This window comes from Lolium rigidum, chromosome 4 (genome assembly GCF_022539505.1).
Source record: "Lolium rigidum isolate FL_2022 chromosome 4, APGP_CSIRO_Lrig_0.1, whole genome shotgun sequence".
NCBI lineage: Eukaryota > Viridiplantae > Streptophyta > Magnoliopsida > Poales > Poaceae > Lolium > Lolium rigidum.
Window position 1 is genome coordinate 61495825 of NC_061511.1, and position 27457 is coordinate 61523281.

Sequence of the window (27457 nt, forward strand, 5' to 3'; positions counted from 1 at the left end):
GAGCGTCTGTGTGCTTTTATTTTTGTTTTTGTTTTGTTATTTTTATTCTCTGAATAAGTTCATCCTTGTGTGGGAGAGAGACACGCTCCGCTGGTTCGTATGAACACATGTGTTCTTAGCTCATAATATTCATGGCGAAGTTTCCTCTTCGTTAAATTGTTATATGGTTGGAATTGGAAAATGCTACATGTAGTAATTGGTAAAATGTCTTGGATAATGTGATACTTGGCAATTGTTGTGCTCATGTTTAAGCTCTTGCATCATATACTTTGCACCCATTAATGAAGAAATACATAGAGCTTGCTAAAATTTGGTTTGCATAATTGGTCTCTCTAAGGTCTAGATAATTTCTAGTATTGAGTTTGAACAACAAGGAAGACGGTGTAGAGTCTTATAATGTTTACAATATGTCTTTTATGTGAGTTTTGCTGCACCGTTTCATCCTTGAGTTTGCTTCAAATAAACCTTGCTAGCCTAAACCTTGTATCGAGAGGGAATACTTCTCATGCATCCAAATCCTTGAGCCAACTACTATGCCATTTGTGTCCACCATACCTACCTACTACATGGTATTTCTCTGCCATTCCAAAGTAAATTGCTTGAGTGCTACCTTTAAAATTCCATCATTCACCTTTGCAATACATAGCTCATGGGACAAAATAGCCTTAAAAACTATCGTAGTATTGAATATGTACTTATGCACTTTATATTTTATTAAGTTGCTTGTTGCGCGATAACCATGCTTCTGGGAACGCCATCAACTATTGTTGAATATCATGTGAGTTGCTATGCATGTCCGTCTTGTCTCGAAGGTCTATCATTTTAGTGGTTGGAGCATGCAAAATTGTTAGAGAAGAACATTGGGCCGCTAACTAAAGCCATGAACCATGGTTGAAGTTTCAGTTTTGGACATATATCCTCAATCTCATATGAGAATAATAATCATTGCTACATGCTTATGCATTTAAGAGGAGTCCATTATCTGTTGTCCATGTTGTCCCGGTATGGATGTCTAAGTTGAGAATAATCAAAAGCGAGAAATCCGAAATGCGAGCTTTCTCCTTAGACCTTTGTACAGGCGGCATGGAGGTACCCCTTTGTGACACTTGGTTGAAACATGGCATGCGAAGATCCGGTAGTCCAAGTTAAGTAGGACGAGGTGCGGGCACTATTAGTATACTATGCATGAGGCTTGCAACTTGTAAGATATAATTTTCATAACTCATATGCTTTATTACTACCGTTGACAAAATTGTTTCATGTTTTCAAAATAAAAGCTCTAGCACAAATACAGCAATCGATGCTTTCCTCTTGAAGGACCTTTCTTTTACTTTTATTGTTGAGTCAGTTCACCTATCTCTCTCCACCTCAAGAAGCAAACACTTGTGAACTGTGCATTGATTCCTACATACTTGCTTATTGCATTTGTTATATTACTTTATGTTGACAATATCCACGAGATATACATGTTATAAGTTGAAAGCAACTGCTGAAACTTAATCTTCCTTTGTGTTGCTTCAATGTCTATACTTTAAATTATTGCTTTATGAGTTAACTCTTATGCAAGACTTATTGATGCTTGTCTTGAAGTACTATTCATGAAAAGTCTTTGCTTTATGATTCGGCTTGTTTACTCATGTCATTACCTTTGTTTTGATCGCTGCATTCATTACATATGTTTACAATATGATCAAGTTTATGATGGCATGTCACTTAAGAAATTATCTTTGTTATCGTTTTACCCGCTCGGGACGAGCAGAACTAAGCTTGGGGATGCTGATACGTCTCCAACGTATCGATAATTTCTTATGTTCCATGCTACTTTATTGATGATACCTACATGTTTTATGCACACTTTATGTCATATTCGTGCATTTTCTGGAACTAACCTATTAACAAGATGCCGAAGTGCCAGTTCCTGTTTTCTGCTGTTTTTGGTTTCGAAATCCTAGTAACGAAATATTCTCGGAATTGGACGAAATCACCTCCCGGGTTCCTATTTTTCCACGAAGCTTCCGAACACCCGGGAAGGACCGGAGGGGGGCACCGGGCCCCCGGACCATAGGCCGGCGCGGCCCGAGGCCCCGGCCGCGCCGCCTTATGGTGTCGCCACCCCTTCGACCCTCCCGCGCCGCCTCTTCGCCTATTTAAAGCCCCCGCATCGAAAACCCTTACGGAAAAAACCACGATACGAGAAAAGTTCCGGAGCCGCCGTCATCGCGAAGCCAAGATCCGGGGGACAGGAGTCTCCGTTCCGGCACCCCGCCGGAGCGGGGAAGTGCCCCCGGAAGGCTTCTCCATCGACACCGCTGCCATCTCCACCGCCATCTTCATCACCGCTGCTGCTCCCATGAGGAGGGAGTAGTTCTCCATCGAGGCTCGGGGCTGTACCGGTAGCTATGTGGTTCATCTCTCTCCTATGTAGTTCAATACAATAATCTCATGAGCTGCCTTACATGATTGAGATTCATATGATGATGCTTGTAATCTAGATGTCATTATGCTAGTCAAGTGGGTTTTACTTATGTGATCTCCGGAGACTCCTTGTCCCACGTGTGTAAAGGTGACGAGTGTGTGCACCGTGTGGGTCTCTTAGGCTATATTTCACGAAGTACTTATTCACTCGTTGAAGAGCGTAGTGAAGTGCTTATTTATATCTCTTTATGATTGCAATGTGCATCGTATCACAATTTATCTATGTGCTACTCTAGTGATGTGTTATTAAAGTAGTTTTATTCCTCCTGCATGTGTGCAAAGGTGACGAGTGTGTGCACCATGTTAGTACTTGGTTTATGCTATGATCATGATCTCTTGTAGATTGCGAAGTTAACTATTGCTATGATAATATTGATGTGATCTATTCCTCCTACATATGCATGAAGGTGACGAGTGTGCATGCTATGCTAGTACTTGGTTTAGTCTTTTGATCTATCTTACACTTAAGGTTACTTAAACATGAGCATTATTGTGGAGCTTGTTAACTCCGGCATTGAGGGTTCGTGTAATCCTACGCAATGTGTTCATCATCCAACAAAGTGTAGAGTATGCATTTATCTATTCGTTATGTGATCAAAGTTGAGAGTGTCCACTAGTGAAAGTCTATTCCCTAGGCCTTGTTCCTAAATATCGCTATCGCTGCTTGTTTACTCGTTTTACTTGCGTTACTACTGCTGTGTTACTACTGCTGCAATACTACCACCATCAACTACACGCCGGCAAGCTATTTTCCGGCACCGTTGCTACTCGCTCATATATATTCATACCACCCGTATTTCACTATCTCTTCGCCGAACTAGTGCACCTATTTGGTGTGTTGGGGACACAAGAGACTTCTTGCTTTGTGGTTGCAGGGTTGCATGAGAGGGATATCTTTGACCTCTTCCTCCCTGAGTTCGATAAACCTTGGGTGATCCACTTAAGGGAAACTTGCTGCTGTTCTACAAACCTCTGCACTTGGAGGCCCAACACTGTCTACAGGAAAGGAGGGGGAACGTAGACATCAGCCAGCAAGGGGAAAAAAGTCTTTCAACGGGAGCTTGAATTGACAATTCCTAGTGTGAATATTAAACAGACAAGTTGATACTGAAACGGGTGTGGGACTGTATAATTTTACCTGCTCAATATTAGTTGTGTTGAATCCATTGAATTCTTCTTGTTCTTGTTCAATACATTTTTTATTCAAATCCATCTTTACTGACGTTACTGAACAAAAACAAAGAAAAACAGTGGATTAAGAGAAAAAACTTCGTGAAAAAAACAAAATGATATTATCAATAACTGATGGAAAAATAAATTGAAAATAACTATTGAAGATTTGAAATCTACCTTCTTTTACACAAACTTTTTGAGTGGGTCTGTTAACTTGTCGAGAAGATAAATCATCATCAATTGATGCTCTCTCGTGAATTAATATTTGCGGGCAGCATATATCCAAGACTTGTTGAGTGAACAGGTTGGGACACAATATTTGCATTTCCAGGTATATCCTTCAAAAGATATAAGAGAAAACAATCAAAAAGGAGAGTATATAAGAGACACTCCAAAAAAAATGCTTTGAACTAGTTTTCATTTGCCATTCTACCTTGAATGGTACATTGTTTTCCTCAAAACTCATGTTGCCTGTTTGGGAATTACTTGAATGCTGTGAAGTATTATTCAATACTATTCGTCTCCTTTTCCTATGATATAAAGCACCCTCTATACAGATCCAAAACAGATAAAAAATGATGTTACTCTTAACAGATAAAAATGAAGTTATTATTTACAGGAATCAATGATCCAAAAAAAGAAAAGAATAAATGCTAATTAGAAATGACAAAAAATTTACCATCGCTAGCTATTTCTTGGTCACTAGATGGCAACTTTTCAGTAGTGCGAGAATCTATTGCAGTTTTCTCAGAGCCATCATCGGAACAATTCAACTTCAAAGTATCCTGGGATCCAAAGTTATTTGATTGAAAAGCTTGAACCACTTTAACAACTAGCTCTTGAGCTTTCATACAAAAACTTTTTCCTTCATCTTTCATGATACTTATGAATGAAGAAGAAATATCTTCCTTCAACTGAAGAAAAGAAAATGTACCAACAATTCAGAAAAGTTATAAAAAAGGGACATTTAAATAATAATATAAACTACTGTGCTATGGGTACCTTGTTGTTAACAAGACCACCAAGAGCTGCATGTAATGACTGGTTCATAATTTCATTGGACCATGCAAACTCACTTGTACTCGTTGGTATTTGTTGAGTAACATGTTTCGGATATATCCTTGATCTAAGAAATGATATAAAAGGTTATTATTCCTGATAAAACATAAGCATTACCGATAAAAAAGAATAATAAGGAAAAAAAGAAAAGAGATAACTTACTCGGATATGCGCCGTATTTTCCATTAGTGCCAATGAACATGTCACTCGAAGACTTTAATTAAATTCCCTTTCCAGATTCCGATTCTTGGCAATGTTGACGGTATATGAATTGGACTCGAAGTCCACAAAATCAAGACAACGAATCTGGAAAAACCAAACCAAAATTAGTTATGAAAAAGAACTAACAAACTAAGTGGCTCATAGAAAACTAACAAACTAAAAATAAGACAAGAATAATCATACCGCTAAAAGATAAATACATCCACCAAGAGTTCGATTCAGTTGTTTTGCATTAAGTGGCTCATTCTGGTACTTCCTGATGTAAATCATCATCCACTCATGAATAAACTTGGACCGAGCTTGCGATCTTTTATTCTATCAACAACTACTAGAGCTCCCATGTACTTGGTACTAATTTTTGTGTTTGAGTTTGGACAGAAGAGAGTTCCTAAACAAACCGCCATGAAACAACGGCAAAAAACATCATCAGGGAGAACCTCCTTAGACAGAATTTTTTTCCCAAAGAATTTGATTGAAGGAACATCAATAAGGCCAAAGAGAGCAAGAAAAGCAGCTTTTCCTAATTCTTCATCACTATCAACAAGGATTTCACCAGAAGGAGTTCCAAAAGTATCAACAACTGCTTCAGGTGACAACTTGATTGATTTGGAGCCAAGTTGAATAGCTTCATCAGAACAAGAAACATTGTCTGCAACCCATTGAACAAACGCCCTTGGCACGCAACAATCATCCATATTCAGAACCTCGCCAAAACCCATCCAATTGACAAGACGCACATAGTTGCTATTAGAACGAACTGCTGTTAACACTTTGTTTAAGAACGAGATACTGCATCTGCTATAAGCTTTTAACTCATTATCTGCTTCACTGCCATTAACTTCAGATCTTGCAAAATTATACCTCTACCAAAATAAAGAAACATAAAAAGGAAGAAGTGAGAACTGACAGAACTAATAAGAAGTGAGAACTGATACTGTATAAAATTAAACAACAGAAGTACACACTAAATTGCAAAAGTGCAACTACAAAAAGCTATAGTCCTGACTCATTTGCAAGTGTGGTTGAAACTTGCAACTCACACTATCAGTCGCAACTTGAGTTGCAACTCGAGAAATTCATAGGTTATGACTCGTTTGAAACTTAACAGAGAGAAAAAGGGAGTTGCAAGTAATTTTGAAACTGGCATAACACTCATTTTGATTTCCTACTAGACAAAAAGTATCGGAACTTGAGTTCGACCAGTATTGAAACTTGGTATGCAATGCTGGTGGAAAATCAAAAAAGGATTTGCAACTATGCTTGAAACTGACATAAGAATTTCAATAAAAGGCAGTTGAGTAGTAGGGTTGCAACTAGACGGCTTCCTAATCAATTGATTAATCTAACTAGTGATATAGTTGCAACTAAGGTTGCAATTAGCATAATTGACTATGTAAAAAGGAGCAATTCCAACTAAAGTTGCAACTAGACAAAAAACATGTAAAGAACTAAAAATAATATTACTTCAGTTGCATATAGTGTTGCAATTGTAATGTCAAAAAAAAATGTTTGTTTAGGCTAGGGCTACAAAACTAACTCATCACTGGCATATTATTTGACAAAAACAACTTGATAAAAGCACTAAGTTTATAAATGCCAATACGAGTTGTGACTAAGGTTGCAAGTAATATATAAATATGGACAGTTGTGACACAAGTTGCAATTGAGATAATTATATACATGCCAATCCAAGTTAGGACTATGAAACAAAAGAAAACACATGAAAATTAAATACAAAATGAGAAAATCACAGAAAAGGAACAATACTAACCTTTCTCTTCTGCTTCTTAGCACTATTACGTCTCTCTTTCTTTTGAACACTATTGATAATCTATAAAAAGTAAAAGAGAATGCTCAGATATAAAAAATTGAAGCTCCAAATATAATAGCAAAAGTAACAAATTCAGTTTCAACGAGAGCAAAAAGCAAAAAAAAGATCAAAAAGATCATACCAGACCTTATAATCTCTTGCGACAAATTATCATCACTCACATAATCATAATGATTGACTTCACTTTCACGCAACATTCCGATGGCCATCATTGATATAATTCCCATCAAATGAATAATCCATTTGTACTTCAAGTATCCATGATCACTAGCAAAAGAATCAGACAAAAGATGAAAAACATGACCAAAAGGGTAGTACCTTGCAAACTAAATTTAGGATACACGCATCCAAAGCAGTTTAAAACTATTTGTTCTCACCACTGATTTTACTTTCAATTACTCAAGACAACTACACAATTAAACATGACTATAGGCAAATTGAAACTATGTTAATCCAATCATTAAGCAACTTAAAAAACAGGACCAGCTACTGGTGTTATCTCTGAGATGTAGTGAGGGAGGAAGGTATTCAGATAGCTTCATGGCGCCAGGAGACAGAGTGACGTTTGTCTCGCAATACATGGTCACTGAAACAACGGCTAATTTAAAAACAGCCTAGCGAATTGATATGGGTATGGGAATTGCAGATGAGTATGGGAATTGGGCGAGCAATATTTGCGATGGACCATAACAAACCATATAACATCTAAGAGGGCAGGGGAGATATGAACAAATTCCAACATGAACAATGACAAACTAATCCAACCATTTCAGAGTTCAGTACAATAGCTCAAAATAAAACCGAGAGTGGGCACAAAAGATAATTTCTCCAGGTCCACTCTTCAATTCACAACTGCAATATAGATGGTCATGTCATACTCCAAAGGCCAGCATTCCAGGTTGAAGTACACCAGCAAAGCTACTTCTGCTTCAGACTACTGTGCACAAACCCATCCCAGTTGTTAAATCAGCTGCATTAGCTTCACACTCATTACAGCACTATACAAGCCATGCAGTACAGCCAACCAATTTCACTTCTGAAAAACTATAAAAACACTACCAGACAGGGCTCCACGAAATTCGCACCAACTAGACAACGAACCCACACAAGAGGACAACTAATTTCTCCCTAATCCTTCCAGGTTTCAAATAGCAAGTGAAACGACATGAACAAACAACAAGGCAAACACAAATCCCATCCTGAAAAACGCACACGAACATACCACAAAACTACCAGATCTATCCATGAACCAACCTTAATGCTCAAAAAACAAACATAATCGACTACTATCATCATATAGACAGGATATTCAAGGCTGGTTACATAGGGATTCGACGAATAGAGACCCAGATTTGGTCCGCAACTAGCAAAAAACAGAGACAAAAACCAGCAGATATCCTGACCTTCCCCCGTCGATATCCTGACCGCCTCCAACGCCGGAGACGCCTCACTTCTCCGAGGCGGCGAACCCATCCATCCTTCGTCGCCGGCGAAACCTCCCTCCTGCGACGCCGCCGAGTCCTCCATCAAGCGACGGCGGCGACGCCTCCCTCCTACGACGGCGGCGACGCCTCCCTCCTGCGACGCCGGCGACGCCTCCCTCCTGCGACGCCGGCGACGCCTCCCCACCGACGCCGGAGACGCCTCCCCACCGACGGCAGCAACGCCTCGCCCCGTCCCCTCGCTTCTCCCTCTGCGTCGGTCGTCTCGCTCCGTGGTTTGAACAGGGGAATGGATGGATAGGAGACGAAAAGCGGTGAGACAGGGGAATGGATACGCTCACAACTACGAGAGACAGACAAGCGGGACCCACACAGGCAACGGTAGGCAACAAAAAAGCCCAACAACTACCCAAAACAACAATCTGGGCCCAACAAGACAACATAACGGGCTGACTGCCAAAAAGCGGGATGACACAAATCTTGATGCATGTAGAGATCCAACGGACAAAAAAACGACTGAGACATAACATAAGTTTCAGCTGACTGAAACTTATCGTGGAGTAGTGGTTTCGAAAGACATGTGCATTTCTTTCTTTCCAAACTTCACAAGACACGAGCATGGCAAGTGATGCCATCACCCGTTTTGATTGGCCATTCTTTTGCACGAAGAATATCCACCACTCATAAACGGTTGGAGCTTCATGCCACACCTTCGGGTTGATATCAATGCGCCCAAGTCACTCCATGTTGTACCAAACATTTTTTTTGAAGCGGCAAGAGAAGATTAGATGGGCGGCGGATTCTTGAGTTTGGTTGCAAAGCATACAATTTCCGCAATTTTTCCATCCACGGCGTTTGAGCCTACCCGCTGTCCAAACTCTATTTTAGAGCACAAGCCAAATGAAGCTCTTGCATTTGGGGTTGCCCAAGAGGTTTCCAGAGCATGGCCGGCATGGTGCAGCTTTTTTCCGTGCCAAGTCAATTTCATATGTTGACCGACCAACCGGAAAGCATTTGGCGACGAGCAGATACCAATCCAAAGGGTAGCGAGGCAATGCGTTGATCTGATCGAACTCTGGGCTAATCAAGCTAAGAAAATAGATGATAAATCTCATGTAACTATGCCTATCTTCCCTGTGTAATCCTTTGCCAGTTCTTTGGAACACAATTTTTTAGTGAAAGTAACACGGAGGCTACGGAACAATATTAAAGTTGTAATAGCTGGAGTGATGTTTTGGCATATGGGAGCATATGCTCTCTTTATTTTAAAATTCATCTTAGACATATTTTGAAAGTTTAAAAAAGTTGAAACAAAAAATCATATGTACATCTTCATGTGTCAGAAAGTCGTTTCACGAAAAATCGACTTGTCGTGTGGCGTGTGCAAAGAAGACAAAATTCGGCGCTAAAAATAAGATATTTTACAAGATAAATTTTCTGTTTTTTACATAGACCACAAAATATCTCAATTTTTCGCAAAACTTGACAAACGCATATATATTATTAAGATGTACATGAAGAATTTTTTATCAATATGTTTCGATATTTTGAAATATATATTTTTGGTAGAGGGAGCTGATGTCTACGGGTGCTTCTATTCTTGTAGACAGTGTTGGGCCTCCAAGAGCAGAGGTTTGTAGAACAGCAGCAAGTTTCCCTTAAGTGGATTACCCAAGGTTTATCGAACTCAGGGAGGAAGAGGTCAAAGATATCCCTCTCATGCAACCCTGCAACCACAAAGCAAGAAGTCTCTTGTGTCCCCAACACACCTAATAGGTGCACTAGTTCGGCGAAGAGATAGTGAAATACATGTGGTATAAATAAGTATGAGCAGTAATACGACGCCAGAAAATAGCTTACTGGTGTGCAGTTGATGGTAGTAATATTGTAGCAAGTAAACAAACAGTAGTAACGCAGTAAAACAGTAAACAAGCAGCGATAGCAGTATTTAGGAACAAGGCCTAGGGATTAGACTTTCACTAGTGGACACTCTCAACTTTGATCACATAACAGAATAGATAAATGCATACTCTACACTCTCTTGTTGGATGATGAACATATTGCGTAGGATTACACGAACCCTCAATGCCGGAGTTAACAAGCTCCACAATTCAATGTTCATATTTAAATAACCTTAGAGTGCATGAAAGATCGACACGACTAAACCAAGTACTAACATAGCATGCACACTGTCACCTTCACGCCAGGTAGGAGGAATAGATCACATCAATACCATCATAGTAATAGTTAACTTCATAATCTACAAGAGATCATAATCATAGCCTACGCCAAGTACTAACACGAGTGCACACACTGTCACCATTACACCGTGTAGGAGGAATAAAACTACTTTAATAACATCACTAGAATAGCACATAGATAAATTGTGATACAAAACACATTGCAATCATAAAGAGATATAAATAAGCACTTCACTACGCCATTCATAACAGTGAATAAGTATTCTGTGAAATATAGCCTAAGAGACCCACACGGTGCACACACTGTCACCTTTACACACGTGGGACAAGGAGTCTCCGGAGATCACATAAGTAAAACTCACTTGACTAGCACAATGACATCTAGATTACAAGCATCATCATATGAATCTCAATCATGTAAGGCAGCTCATGAGATTATTGTATTGAAGTACATAGGAGAGAGATGAACCACATAGCTACCGGTACAGCCCCGAGCCTCGATGGAGAACTACCCCCTCTTCATGGGAGCAGCAGCGTTGATGAAGATGGCGGTGGAGATGGCAGCGATGTCGATGGAGGAGCCTTCCGGGGGCACTTCCCCGCTCCGGCAGGGTGCCGGAACAGAGACTCCTGTCCCCAGATCTTGGCTTCACGATGGCGGCGGCTCTGGAAGGTTTCGCGTACCGTGGCTTATTCCGTAAGGGTTTTCGACGCAGGGGCTTTATATAGGCGAAAGGGCAGCGTCAGAAGGTCGAAGGGGCGACGACACCATAAGGCGGCGCGGCCAGGGGTGGGCCGCGCCGGCCTATCATCTGGGGCCTGTGTGGCCCCCCTCTGGCGGCTCTCGGGTGTTCTGGATGCTTCCGGGCAAAATAGGAACCTCGGCGTTGATTTCGTCCAATTCCGAGAATATTTCGTTACTAGGATTTCTGAAACCAAAAACAGCAGAAAACAGGAACTGGCACTTCGGTATCTTGTTAATAGGTTAGTTCCAGAAAATGCACGAATATGACATAAAGTGTGCATAAAACATGTAGATATCATCAATAATGTGGCATGGAACATAAGAAATTATCGATACGTCGGAGACGTATCAGCATCCCCAAGCTTAGTTCTGCTCGTCCCGAGCAGGTAAAACAATAACAAAGATAATTTCTGAAGTGACATGCCATCATAATCTTGATCATACTATTTGTAAACATATGTAATGAATGCAGCGATCAAAACAATGGTAATGACATGAGTAAACAACTGAATCATAAAGCAAAGACTTTTCATGAATAGTACTTCAAGACAAGCATCAATAAGACTTGCATAAGAGTTAACTCATAAAGCAATAATTCAAAGTAGAGGTATTGAAACAACACAAAAGAAGATTAAGTTTCAGCGGTTGCTTTCAACTTATAACATGTATATCTCATGGATATTGTCAATGTAAAGTAATATAACAAGTGCAATATGCAAGTATGTAGGAATCAATGCACAGTTCACACAAGTGTTTGGTTCTTGAGATGGAGAGAAATAGGTGAACTGACTCAACATAAAAGTAAAAGAATGACCCTTCGCAGAGGGAAGCATTGATTGCTATATTTGTGCTAGAGCTTTGGTTTTGAAAACATATAGAGAGCATAAAAAGTAAAATTTTGAGAGGTGTTTGTTGTTGTCAACGAATGGTAGTGGGTACTCTAACCCCTTGCCGGACAAACCTTCAAAGAGCGGCTCCCATTTTATTTTATTTTTGGGTGGCACTCCTTCCAACCTTTCTTTCACAAACCATGGCTAACCGAATCCTCGGGTGCCCGCCAACAATCTCATACCATGAAGGAGTGCCTTTTTATTTTAGTTTTATTATGATGACACTCCTCCCCACCTTTGCTTTCTCAAGCCATGGCTAACCGAATCCTTCGGGTGCCGTCCAACAATCACATACCATGGAGGAGTGTCTATTTTTGTTAATTAATTTGGGACTGGGAATCCCATTGCCGGCTCTTTTTGCAAAATTATTGGATAAGCGGATGAAGCCACTAGTCCATTGGTGAAAGTTGCCCAACAAGATTGAAAGATAAACACCACATACTTCCTCATGAGCTATAAAACATTGACACAAATCAGAGGTGATAAATTTTGAAATGTTTAAAGGTAGCACTCAAGCAATTTACTTTGGAATGGCGGAGAAATACCATGTAGTAGGTAGGTATGGTGGACACAAATGGCATAGTGGTTGGCTCAAGGATTTTGGATGCATGAGAAGTATTCCCTCTCGATACAAGGCTTAGGCTAGCAAGGTTATTTGAAACAAACACACGGATGAACCGGTGCAGCAAAACTCACATAAAAGACATATTGTAAACATTATAAGACTTTACACCGTCTTCCTTGTTGTTCAAACTCTTTACTAGAAATTATCTAGACCTTGGAGAGACCAATTATGCAAACCAAATTTTAGCAAGCTCTATGTATTTCTTCATTAATGGGTGCAAAGTATATGATGCAAGAGCTTAAACATGAGCACAACAATTGCCAAGTATCACATTATCCAAGACATTTTACCAATTACTACATGTAGCATTTTCCAATTCCAACCATATAACAATTTAACGAAGAGGAAACTTCGCCATGAATATTATGAGCTAAGAACACATGTGTTCATACGAACCAGCGGAGCGTGTCTCTCTCCCACACAAGGATGAAATTATTCAGAGAACGAAGATAACAAAACAAAAATAAAAGCACACACAGACGCTCCAAGTAAAGTACATAAGATGTGACCGAATAAAAATATAGTTTCACTAGAAATGACCTGATAAGTTGTCGATGAAGAAGGGGATGCCTTGGGCATCCCCAAGCTTAGATGCTTGAGTCTTCTTAAAATATGCAGGGATGAACCACCGGGGCATCCCCAATCTTAGACCTTTCACTCTTCTCGATCACATTATATCACCCTCTTCTATTGACCCTTGAAAACTTCTGCCACACCAAACTTCAAGCAAACTCATTAGATGGTTAGTGCATAATCAAAATTCACATGTTCAGAGGTGACACAATCATTCTTAACACTTCTGGACATTGCACAAAACTTCTGAAAGTTAATGGAACAAAGAAACTCATTCAACAAAGCAAAAGCGGCAATGCGAAATAAAAGGCAGAATCTGTCAAAAACGAACAATCCGTAAAGACGAATTTTAAAATGGCACCAGACTTGCTCAAACGGAAAAACTCAAAACTAATGAAAGTTGCGTACATATCTGTGGATCACGCTCGTAAATTGGCAGATTTTTTTGAATTTTCTACAGAGACTTGTGCCCAGATTCATGACAGACAGCAATGCTGTTTCTGCGCAGCGATCCCAAATATAACATCAACTTTAACATAGAAACTTTACTTGGCACAAAAACATGATAAGGAGAGGTTGCTACAGTAGTAAACAACTTCCAAGACACAAATATAAAACAAAGTACTGTAGTAAAAAACACATGGGTTATCTCCCAAGAAGTTCTTTCTTTATAGCCATTAAGATGGGCTCAAGCAGTTTTAATGATGCACTTGCAAGAAATAGAAGTTGAAGCAAAAGAGAGCATCAAGGGGCAAATTCAAAACACGTTTAAGTCTAACATGCTTCCTATGCATAGGAATCTTGTAAATAAACAAGTTCATGAAGAGCAAAGTAACAAGCATAGGAAGATAAAACAAGTGTAGCTTCAAAAATTTCAGCACATAGAGAGGCATTTTAGTAACATGAAAATTTCTATAACCATATTTTCCTCTCTCATAATAACTTTCAGTAGCATCATGAGCAAACTCAACAATATAACTATCACATAAAGCATTCTTATCATGAGTCTCATGCATAAAATAATTACTACTCCCAACATAAGCATAATCAATTTTATTAGTTGTAGTGGGAGCAAATTCAACAAAGTAGCTATCATTATTATTCTCATCATCAAATATAGGAGGCAAAGTATCATCAAAGTAAATTTTCTCCTCAATGCTTGGGGGACTAAAAATATCATGCTCATCAAATCCAGCTTCCCCAAGCTTATAATTTTCCATAACATTAGCAACAATAGTGTTCAAAGCATTCATATTAATATGTTTCATGGGTTTTTTAATTTTCGCATCAAACCATCCATGTCTTAAATCAGGAAATAGAATAAGAAGCTCATTGTTGTCCATTATGTCTAACTAGTGTAAACAAGAAACCAAATGTCGCAATTGCAGAGTCTAAAGGAAATAGCTTCGAGTACTTACAACGGCGCCAGAGAATAGCTTAGTAGCCGAGATCCGGAGTGTGAGTACCTTTTACCTTTCCTCCCCGCAACGGCGCCAGTAAAAGTGCTTGATGTCTACGGGTGCTTCTATTCTTGTAGACGAGTGTTGGGCCTCCAAGAGTAGAGGTTTGTAGAACAGCAACAAGTTTCCCTTAAGTGGATTACCCAAGGTTTATCGAACTCGGGGAGGAAGAGGTCAAAGATATCCCTCTCATGCAACCCCGCAACCACAAAGCAAGAAGTCTCTTGTGTCCCCAACACACCTAATAGGTGCACTAGTTCGGCGAAGAGATAGTGAAATACAGGTGGTATAAATAAGTATGAGCAGTAATACGGCGCCGTAAAATAGCTTATCGGCGTGCGATTGATGGTAGTAATATTGTAGGAAGTAAACAAGCAAGTAGTAACGCAAGTAAAAACAGTAAACAAGCAGCGATAGCAGTATTTAGGAACAAGGTCTAGGGATTAGACTTTCACTAGTGGACACTCTCAACTTTGATCACATAATAGAATAGATAAATGCATACTCTACACTCTCTTGTTGGATGATGAACACATTGCGTAGGATTACACGAACCCTCAATGCCGGAGTTAACAAGCTCCACAATTCAATGTTCATATTTAAATAACCTTAGAGTGCATGAAAGATCGACACGACTAAACCAAGTACTAACATAGCATGCACACTCGTCACCTTCACGCCGAGTAGGAGGAATAGATCACATCAATACCATCATAGTAATAGTTAACTTCATAATCTACAAGAGATCATAATCATAGCCTACGCCAAGTACTAACACGAGTGCACACACTGTCACCATTACACCGTGTAGGAGGAATAAAACTACTTTAATAACATCACTATAGTAGCACATAGATAAATTGTGATACAAAACACACTGCAATCATAAAGAGATATAAATAAGCACTTCACTACGCCATTCATAACAGTGAATAAGTATTCTGTGAAATATAGCCTAAGAGACCCACACGGTGCACACACTCGTCACCTTTACACACGTGGGACAAGGAGTCTCCGGAGATCACATAAGTAAAACTCACTTGACTAGCACAATGACATCTAGATTACAAGCATCATCATATGAATCTCAATCATGTAAGGCAGCTCATGAGATTATTGTATTGAAGTACATAGGAGAGAGATGAACCACATAGCTACCGGTACAGCCCCGAGCCTCGATGGAGAACTACTCCCTCTTCATGGGAGCAGCAGCGTTGATGAAGATGGCGGTCGAGATGGCAGCGATGTCGATGGAGGAGCCTTCCGGGGGCACTTCCCCGCTCCGGCAGGGTGCCGGAACAGAGACTCCTGTCCCCCAGATCTTGGCTTCGCGATGGCGGCGGCTCTGGAAGGTTTCGCGTACCGTGGCTTATTCCGTAAGGGTTTTCGACGCAGGGGCTTTATATAGGCGAAAGGGCAGCGTCAGAAGGTCGAAGGGGCGACGACACCATAAGGCGGCGCGGCCAGGGGTGGGCCGCGCCGGCCTATCATCTGGGGCCCGTGTGGCCCCCTCCGCGGCTCTCGGGTGTTCCGGATGCTTCCGGGCAAAATAGGAACCCGGGCGTTGATTTCGTCCAATTCCGAGAATATTTCGTTACTAGGATTTCTGAAACCAAAAACAGCGAGAAAACGTGAACCGGCACTTCGGCATCTTGTTAATAGGTTAGTTCCAGAAAATGCACGAATATGACATAAAGTGTGCATAAAACATGTAGATATCATCAATAATGTGGCATGGAACATAAGAAATTATCGATACGTCGGAGACGTATCAGGAGCATATGTAGCCGAACTGAGTTTGTACAATAAGAAAGTGAATGAAAGGTAGGCACCCGAGCATTCGGTAAGCCATGAAAAGTGAAAGGCAAAGGTTGATGCAGAGCATATGACATGATTGAAAGATCCATGAATAAGGTTTATACTGGTTACTAGGGAGCAAGACTATTAACTAATACCATTTAAAATATGGCAAAGTGTCTGACAAAGTCAAACTTCGTGTTTATCTTGTTGTTTAATAAATTCTCTTCTTCTAACTAGTTGCTCTATGAGAGTTCATCTTCATTACAAAGGCAAAGTAAAAAATCAAAGAAAGCAAGGCAAAAAACCATGCAAAGAGAAAAGAGAAATCTGAAACATGTTCAATTGTCTAACATGCAATGGTTAGTTTTGTTCAAATGGTAGGGGTAGTAGCTAGAATTTCTATTGTATGAAGCCCACATTTTTATGGTTGTTGGTTCAGAGATTTTACAAGACAAATGAATATGCATAAGTTGATGACGCCATGCTCGTATTTTGTTATCAACCATAAGCTCATTGAAGCATGGTATGATCTATTCGATTTGCTCAAGAACGAGCAAATGTTCTCGAGCAAATGTTTAAGCTTGAGGGAGTTGATACATGCATTTTACATCATCAATATAGTAACTCATATGATTAGTTTTGAATGATATTTGCCATGATTCATCATTATTTATGCATTTTTATTTTATTTACGGGACTTTTCTACAAAGTCCTTTCCATTGGTATTTAATTTCTGGGAGGTAGAAAACCTTCTTTTTTGTATTTTGCTGTTTCAGGGCCCTTCTGGACAACTAAAAATCAAAGAAAAAAAATACCAGATCAGTTTTTCACCGAGAGAAGGACCGTGGAACAAAGAAGCACGCGAGAGGAGCCACGAGGCCCAAATGAGCCCAGGTGGTGTGCCCTACCTGGCTGGGCGCGCCACCATGGCCCATTTGAGCCTCAAGCATCGCCTTGGCTCCTCCTTTTTACAGATGCATCCGTCTCGCCAGAAAATCTAAGCCATATTTTTTCCGAGATCTATTGAGCCGGCAGCGGAGGAAAAGTCCTCTCCTACTCCGGGAGAGGGCAGATCCTGCAGCACCGGCGCCTTCGGTGAAGGGGAAATCGACGCCAGCATCATCACCACTCCTCCTTGGCGTAGGGGGAATCTCCATCAACATCTTCATTAGCACCATCATCACCACCATCACCATCTTCGAGATCAACTCCATTCCACATCATAGTTTGTGATAGTCAAACCCTGATATTGTTTTAAGTGCTATTGCATGATTGTGATTGGTATCTTGTCTTTATTTGGTGGAGAGATTATATTTTCAGATTGTGTTGTAATCATTATGTCTCTGATCCACACCATGTTTGGCATTTGTGAGTAGTTCCCCATTTTCCTGATGCCATAGGATGATCTGGCTATGATTCTATATGATGTGCAGTGAGCATTTGGTCAAAATAATCATCTTTTATGTTGTTCTATGATGGTTTTATGCGAACGTCGACTGCATATTTTTCACCTATATGGGCTCATAGGGATGCACTTTAATGTAATGGTGAGGGTTGGAAGGGTCGGAATGACAAAAACCGTTTTCCAATACTTTGAGTTGCATTAGAGGGGTTTAAGTAGGGGACCCATGAACTAATTGCTATGATGGGATATTTATATCTTAATGATTTCTATACTTGCTCATGAAAATGGCTCTAGGATTCATCATAAGGGGTGTATTTGCTCATATCTATGGTTGCACCTAATTTGGGCTCCGCCCCTAAGGAAATAAAACTTGACAAGATATTCACCATATTATGTAAAAATCTAAATGCTAGTGAATCCATGCCGTCCTCGGGAACACTTGTCACATATAAGTACACACTTGAGCTTGTCCTCGTGTTGCATAGAGGATTGAGCTTTCTCTCACTGAGAGCATTTACTTATTGCTATTTACTTTTAGTACTTTATTTCATTGCAAACTATACACTCAAAATACCAAAACTACTGCATTATTTTTATTGTTTACTTGTCAAACTTGCTAAAAAATACCTTCAGCTCCTCGCGAGTTCGACAATGTTTGTTTACTACAATTGATCTCTTACACTTAGGAGGCATCAAGGAGCCAGGGGAAAGAGGGGTAGGGATCAAGGGCAAGGGCAGGATATGTTTGCTCAACTAGGTTGAAATAGGGAAAGAAAATATTTGCCACTGGCCAGGGTGGTGGACCAAATACACTGGGCCGCCGTCCAAACGGACAAACGTGGCTGAACGGCCATTTACATGTCCGCAGCCGAATCCAAACAAACCAATACAGACTTATTTGGTGTCCAAAATAAATCGGGCCACTTGAAACGGTGAATCCTCTTGTTTGATTCCAGCTTTCAAGTATGAAGAAGAATTAAACCATATAAGGTATGGCCATAGAACTGAAGTTAACCTACATATAACATTTTTTGGCGGGAAAGTTGTGATTGAGCACCATGGTAGCCATATACTCATAAACTACGTCAATTTATTTAGGTGGAGGGATTAGCTAAAACCAGGCACCTCAAAGTATTTAAAAAGGTAGAATTCCCATTATGTTTAGGATGCTTAAAAAAAGTCTACTACGTACCAAGCACATACTTCAGCGTTTTAAATGGCCTAATAGCCGAAGAGCGAACATGCTCCCGATACAAATGCATCAAACTGATTGATAGAGGAGTAAAGAACTGTTGGTCTGCATTTCCAGCCTCAAGGAGCTTACTACAGCCACGTTTACGATCAAAGTGATAATGCACAAACCTAAAAGAAAATGTTAATACACAGTAGCCGGCCGGTCCTCGCCACTGCTTGTGCCTGTGAGCTCTGGCGATCGAACTGACCTAATGCACAACCCAAAAAAAAATGTTAATGCACCAAACTGATTGCTGCATTTTCATGGATAGTCCTTTGTTCAATCAATCGTGATGGACTAACGGTAATGCCACTACCTATTAGCAGCGTGAAAAATGCGGACCAGATCTCAAATGGTCGCGGAAGCTACCCACTGGTGCGTTGCATTGAGCTCAAAAGGCATGGCTAGATCGATCGATCGATGGTGACATCCGGGCTGTGATGTGAGTGCGTTGGTCGGCCTCTGCACCATCGGATGACCGAGCGGGCAGATCTTGGCCGTCCACGTATGTATGTGTCTTTTTCTTTCTTTCTTGATGGAAAGCTCTTTGGTTTTGTTAATCTGTACTTGTCACCGGTTTTGTTGGCTGGAAATTAAGAAGGTGCCAGATGAGCAGGTGGTACAATATCCTGCTCCATGAAGCTATCTCTTGAAATACTCTCCAACTAACAATTATGTAGAGAGATTACAATGTACAGCCTCGTAGCCTGCTGGTCCTGTGCTTACAGGAACGCTGAAACGCTCAAGCTACATCAATTTGCTCAGCCATGACTTTCTTGTAGAGTTATATCTATATGTCCATCGCTGCAGGAAAACAGTTTTTTTCCTAGAGTACCAAAAATACATACTCGGCAAAGTCTTTGCCGGGTATTACACTCGGCAAGAACCATTGGGCAAAGTTTTCGTCACCCGAGTGTGATTTCACGGTGTAATTTCACGAACATGGATTTTTCATTCCTACGCACAAAAAATCCATTTTTTTATTTTTCAAATGCCAAAATAAGATTTTTAAAAGTAGCTGCAAGGAGCGCATGTGCATAAAAATAGAAGACCACATCTAAGCGATGGTTCACGTACGTAGCGTGTTGGTTTTCCGGTAATTCATGGCATTTTACGCGGTCTCCTGCCTACTTAGCTAAAAGAGGGTCATATTTGAACTAAAGGCCTTGTTCCAGACTTTTTTTTTTTTGAGAACCCGCAGCAGATCTACGTGTCATTGTATTAAGCATAAGAAGCGGACCAAGATATCTCATACAAACAGATAGAGTCCACCTTACAAACCGGCCTAACTAAGAAGGCCAAAGGTAGTGAACATCTCTAATCCGTCTACCTCTACACTCACACCAAACCCTCCACTCCTCAAGGATTAGTCCCAAGGTAAGTCATTTTGGGAAAGTCATTTTTAGGCTCGCACCGTGTCATTTTATATGTGGTTCTGTCTCGCCTTCGCGCTGTTCCCACCCATGGGCCCCATGACTTTCGTTGTTGCAAAACATCATTTCACGTGGGTCCCAGCTTGAGCACAACTCACCCAAAAAATTGGAAAAATAGAAAACCTTCACAAGCGTCGTTTTATGTGAACTAGTTGCGAGAAAAATGTTAAATAGTGACGCGGAGGATAAGTAAGTGCCGAAGCCTAATGTCTTTGCCTAGTGTCAAGATTTGACACTAGACAAAGGTAGTCTTTGCCGAGTGTCAGCCAGAGAACACTACAGAGACTTGGCGGGAAAGTTCCCGCGTGCAAAAAAACCTGTTGCATTTGCCAAGTGTGGGCACTCGGCAAAGCCTGGTGTCGTTAGGGTTCCTGTCAAGTGTGGGTGCAGTAGCCACGTGGTGCACGTCTTTGCCGAGTGCCAAAACTTGACACTTGGCAAAGAGTGCCTTTGCCTAGTGTCAAACCAGGACACCAGGACACTTGGCAAAGGCAATCTTTGTCGTGTATTATATTTTTTGGCGAGTGTATTTTTGGTGTTTGCGGTGTATTAGTTCTTTGCTGAGTGTTGTTGTGTTGATACATGGTGAAGTTTGTCTTTGCCGAGATCCAAAAACAAAAATACTTGACAAATAGCAAATTACTATTCAAAGATGCGTTTTCCGCGGTGAATGTTCATTCTAGCTAGGCCCAACGGGTTGTTGTTGCCTTGATCTCGAAGCGCGCTAAATCACGATGATTCATGAAGAATCGGCTTTGTGCGTGTCTGCACCGTTGGATGGCAGGGGACAGGGTGATCCCGGCCGCTGTCAGAAATCCACCCGTTATTTTCTTTTCCTTCTTTTCGAGGGGAAACTTCAAATTAACTTTGTACTTACTGACCACTAATCTTGTCAGATTGGAAGAAGATGCCAATTGAGCAGGTGCTACACATGTACCGCACTTATTTGGAAGGTAATAAGCCATCCATCAAGTTTATTCGGAGACCTCTTTTTCTCAAAAAGGTCGACGAGACATCAGCCTTGTCCTTAATAATTTCCCGTTGGCGTGATCGCTAGACTTGGCCTGATGGGTGATATACAATATTTTTTTGATAACGTAATATTGTAAGACATGGTACAACTATAGAGAGAGGGAAATCACAGCACTGTTCGTTATTAAGCACAAGCACACGGTCGCATATGAACTTAGCTAGATCCCCTGCAAGACGGGAACATAAAGCAATGTACGACGGCCATGGATCACCAACCAACCACGAAAAGAAGATACATATTTCCGTGTTGATCACAAGGCCACGCACAGTAGTTTAGTTAAACAAAAGAAAGCAAGCGCACGCATGCATTGCCGTGTTAGTCCGCACCGAAAACGAAATCGAAACCGCGATGAGACGATTTGTCGTCGTCGGCGACAAGCTCGCGCCACCCACCCTAGCATCCATCAATGGCGGCACTGCTGCTGCTGCTAGCTAGCTAGCGTACATTTCTGCTACAAGCCTGGGAACTTTCGTTGTTTCTATATAAGCCAACATTGGCGTTTTTGGCTTAGCAGCACCAAGCTACCTAGGCGCCTACCTACTCGATCGCCTTTCTCCTCCATGACCACCATGGGCGGCTCGTCGATCCTGCCCGCGCCGACCGTGGCGACGACGGCGCTGGTGCTGCTGATGGTGCTGTTAGCATCGCCGGCAACGGTGGCGAAAGGTTCTGGGCTGTCCGTCGGGTTCTACAAGAAGCTGTGCCCGAAGGCGGAGAAGGTCGTCCGGCGAACCGTCACCAAGGCCTTTGAGAAGGAGCCCGGCACCCCGGCCGATCTAATCCGTCTCTTCTTTCACGACTGCTTCGTTCGCGTAAGCCGCTCGCTGATGTTTACTTTATACTTTTGAGATATATACTTATATATTGTACTCCCTCTGTTTATAAATATAAGATGTTTTAGATACTTCATAGTGAATTAGATACAGACCATAGTGAGTGAATCTACACACTAAAAGTAAACTAGATACATACCAAAATATATGAATCTACACAAATTAAAACATCTTTTATTAGTAAACGGAGGGAGGACATATGAAATTTTGGACGTCTAGAGAGTAGAGACACGGTACTCATATACATATGAATTTATTATCGTGGTTTTGACCCAAAAAAATGGAAAGGAGGGAATACTTATCATCACGTGTAGTTTTGCTCGATGGTTCCATTTTTACAAACATGGAAAAATCTTGGGTGTGGGCAGCCTGGCCCGGACAGCCCTAGTCAGCCCGGCCTGAAAGTCTCAGGCCAGGCCAAGCTTGCACGTTGGGCCGGGCGCGGGCATGAATTTGGAGCCCAAGTGGCGAGTCAAGCCAAGCGAGGGTTTACAAAATGTGCGATTTAGGCAAGTATTGGGTTGAGACACCCGGACCAGGCCAGAATTTTGCTTGTTTAGGTCGCGCTCGGACCTAATTTGTAGGCCTAATGGTCGGGCCAGGCTCGAGCCTATGTTTTTAGCACCGGGCTTTTTAGGCCTGACCCAAAACCTAGCGCAACCCGAGTTTTGCCCATGTGTACATGAAAATCATGGTCAGATCTCAACGTTCTCATGAGTGCAATGATAGTCTGATATTCTTCAAAAAATGTGGCGAAGAAACATACTTACTAATGGTAGGAATATTCTTACACATGTCATTCTATCTCATTCGTGTTTATTTCTTGAGTCTGACATTTATGATGATTGATAAAAATTATCTTATCTTTCTGTACTTGTACGAATATCAATGGCCCAGGCGGGTGGTTCTTAAGGTTGGTCTATAATAGCTGGGTGCTGAGAACTAACTTCGTTCTCAGTTAGGCAGATGATGTCATCAAATTCTAGTTACAACTCATGTTACAACTCATGACTAGCACAAATCACGATGCAAATCAAATGGTGTAAGACTTGATTGGACATGAAGTTAATTCTCAACTAGCTGAGAACTAGCAAATCCTATAATAGTTGACCCAAGGTATAGCATAATTGTATTATTTTACTGCCAAGACAAATTTGAACCTATGTGTTGGCATTATGTCAACTTACGATGTCGATTGTATTTTAATTTCGTAATATTGAACTGAATTCCATTCTTTTACATCATATTTCTACGGTTGGTCTTGCTAGATGACTCATAGTGATTCATTGCGACGCAGTCAGGTCACGCTAGGCTGGCTGCATGGGTGTGTGTTAGCGGGTCAGGTGGAGCGGGTTGAGAAAAAACGTAACACTGCATTCGGCTTTCTAGTTGGCAACTAACTCACCACGCTCATCGGCCTACCTAGTGGGACCATGCTATCTGAATCTTGAGAAAATGATCAAATGGGTAAAACTTTGTACACTATCACGAATGTTGGGTAAATATGATACAAAAAATAATTAAATAGGGTAAAACACCATAAAAAATTACAAATATGGTATAGAAACTGAAATTCCCTTCATATATTGAGAATGAAATTAAAAAGACGGGAGCTTGGCTAATTCTCAATTGTGTGAGAATTAGCAGTCAACACAAGTTACACGAGGCGCGTCAATCTACGAGATTTGTGCATGACTTCAAAAGCTTTAGTTATTTTACAATAGATGAATAAATTTCACATCTTGGTGAATAATTTATAAATGTGTGTGAAAATGGTTGTCAAATTGAGTGGTTTTTAATTTATTACTAGTCGATTGAAACAATATTACATTCTCTTATATACTAGATGAATAAATTGTTATAAGGGGATGAATATTCCAGTGAAAAAATAAATTAATTCTCAATCATGAGACATGTACTACTTTCTAGGGGTTTTCACTCAAGGAGTGTATAGCTATTTTTTTTTTTTTGCGAAAATTCCACCGATCTATTAATAATCATCAATAGCAGTACAAATTGACCCAAAAGTAATAAAAATTACAAGTAGGTCGTTCGACCACCTAGCGACGACTACAAACACTGACGCGAGCCGAAGGCGCGCCGATGTCCTCACCCCTCCATCACCGGATCCGGGCAAAGCTTGTCGTAGTAGAGCTTGTTGTAGTAGACAAACGGGAAGTCGTCGTGCTAAGGTTCCAAAGGACCAACGCACCAGAGCAGCAACCGTCGCCAAAGATGACAACCATAGATTGGAAGAGACTAACCGGAAACCACACCCAACGAACACGAAAACCGATTGGATCCCGCGAGATCCGCCAGGACATGACTCCACGTGCCCTCTGGTGATGCTAGATGCATCACCAGAGTGAGGATAGAGCGAGGAGGACCTTATTCTGACATCAAGATGGAGCCGCCACCTCACCATCCCGAAGAAGGAACTGAAAACAACCTAACAAAGGATGAAAACCCTCCCGCCGACGAGAGGCTGTGGTCCGCCACACCTCCAAGGCCCTAAGGCCACCGGAGGCGGAGCGGACAAGCAGCGTCGCCGGCGAGGGGACGGAACCCTAGATGGGTTTTTGAGCCGCCTTGGGATCGCTTATCTGGAAGTGCCGAACAGTGTATAGCTATTACGGAGTATTAATTTAGTATTTTTTTTTGCGAAAGAGTATTAATTTACTCAGAACAATGTGGGGTCTACTTTCTAGGGGTGTGATGCATCGGTGCTGCTGGAATCCACGCCAGGGAGCATGGCGGAGAGGGACTCGAAGGCAAACAATCCCAGCTTGGATGGTTTCGAGGTCATTAGCGACGCCAAGGAGACTCTTGAGAAGCTCTGCCCGCAAACCGTGTCTTGCGCAGACATTCTCGCCCTCGCCGCCCGCGATGGTGCCTTCCTCGCCAGCGGGCTCGACTACGCCGTGCCCACCGGCCGCCGTGATGGCCTCGTCTCCAAGGAAGACGAGGTCCTCCCCAGTGTCCCTCATCCCGACTTCAACCATTCTCAGCTCGTGGAAAACTTCACGGCAAAAGGTAATTAACATGCATGTCGTCTTAGAAATATGCCAAAATTAGAAGGCTTGTGGTACACAGGAAGTACGTTTTGTTTAGCTCTGAAACACTGAAACCATGTTGGATCTTACAGGCTTTACGGCGGAGGAGATGGTGACGCTGTCAGGGGCGCACACCATCGGCACCTCGCACTGCTCGTCGTTCACGGACCGCCTCTACAACTTCTCCCAGGGCGGCGCGCTGACCACGGACCCTGCGCTGCCGACGGCGTACGCCGCGCTCCTGAAGGAGAAGTGCCCGCCGGAGACAGCGGCGCAGAACGACACCACCATGGTGCAGCTCGACGACGTCACGCCGTTCGTCATGGACAACCAGTACTACAAGAACCTGCTGGCCGGCAACGTGCCGCTCGGCTCCGACGTGGCACTCATGGAGAGCCCCGACACGGCGGCGCTCGTCGAGCTCTACGCTCGCGAGCCCGCCGAGTACTGGGCCAAGCGCTTCGTGGCGGCGATGGTGAAGGTGAGCGAGATGGAGGTGCTCACCGGGGCCAAGGGGGAGATCAGGCTCAACTGCTCCAAGGTGAACTAGTATATAACCAGTTGCTGCGTTCGTCTCTGTACTATATGTTTGGAAAAGATCACGATACACGTTCTTCTTTTGTGTTAATGTTTTTTCTTTCATTTCTTTTCGTATGGTGGTGAGCAATATATACACATTTGTTTGCGTTATAAACTGTATAGCTTACACAGCATGCATAAAAGCATCTATATCTTTTTTTTGCGGGTAAAACCAGACCTTTATTAATCAGACAGGATTACAAGAGACTCATCAACAAGTGCCTGTGCAACACACTCAGGACTTGCTCCGAGCCAAAACTGCGTGATGTTCTCTGCTCTTGCCAGATTAGCAAGGCAGTGACTAATCCTTACCTGACTACGGTCTACTTTTACAAAGTTGCACACTCTGCTACCACTAGCTAGCTCTCTAATCTCAGAAATACTATGAAGAAAATGTGAACGGTCTTGTTCCTTGGCATGAATCGATGAAATCACTTGGAGACAATCTGTTTCAATCATGATTGGCAGTTGAGTATATTGCAACCCAAGTTCCAATCCTTCCAGGCAGGCTAGGATTTCCGCCTCCAGAGGCTGCTCACACGACATAAGTGATCGACACGCCGAGAAGATTACTGAACCAGCAGAGTCTCGTAAAACCATGCCAGTACCCGCAGAACCATTCTTGCTCTGAAAAGATCCATCTATAGACAACTTCACCCAACCCGGGGGAGGTTTGGTCCAGGGTTTATCAGATGAAATCTTTCCCAGACTCGGCCTGTGATGCACATCCTCTGTTGCCAGCATAGGACCTTTGCCTTTTAGTATATGGTCAACCGGAGTATGTTTAATGGAATCCAGAATCCTCACATAGTTACATAGGAACTTCTTCGAACTCGCCGTAGATGGAAGAGGTTTGTCATGGGTTACCTCATTCCGCTCGTACCATGTCCTCCATGCCACCAGAATCAAGTGATCAACCATTTGAACCGGCACCGAGAGAAGAACAGTCCGAAACCAGGACGAAGAAGCGACTTGCAAAGTAGCTTCATGTGGGAGGAACCAACACTCACGCATAGATTGCCAAAGACGCCTAGAATGTGGGCAGTAAGCTAAGGCATGCGCCACATCCTCCGTCGCTGTATTGCAAATCGTGCAGAGACCAGTAACCTTCATATTCCGTCTGCGTTTATTGCCCTCCGTCGCTAAGGCGTTAGAAGCTGCTCTCCATGCAAAAGTTTTAACCTTTGGAGGTACTGAAGAGCCCCAGATTCGTGTCCAACAAGGATCCTTGCCATCTGGTCTATGGCTTGAGCTTCCAAACGAGCATTGAGCCGGGAGATTATTGAAAGCCAAATGGTACGCGGAACGGACAGTGAAACACCCAGAATTCTCCGGTTGCCATGCCAGAACATCAGCAAACCCTCTTCTTGATGGTTTTATTTTAAGGATAG

General features: G+C 41.9%; 1 protein-coding gene across 1 annotated transcript; it reads left to right on the forward strand.

The window, feature by feature from the left end:
* The first annotated feature begins 21955 nt into the window (after positions 1-21955).
* LOC124708185 (peroxidase 5-like) lies at positions 21956-26131 on the forward strand. Its single transcript, XM_047239872.1, has 3 exons — positions 21956-22413; positions 25143-25467; positions 25580-26131. Exons 1-3 carry the CDS (start codon positions 22162-22164, stop codon positions 26035-26037), a joined length of 1035 nt encoding a protein of 344 aa, XP_047095828.1. The 5' UTR covers positions 21956-22161; the 3' UTR covers positions 26038-26131.
* Positions 26132-27457: the final 1326 nt, after the last annotated feature.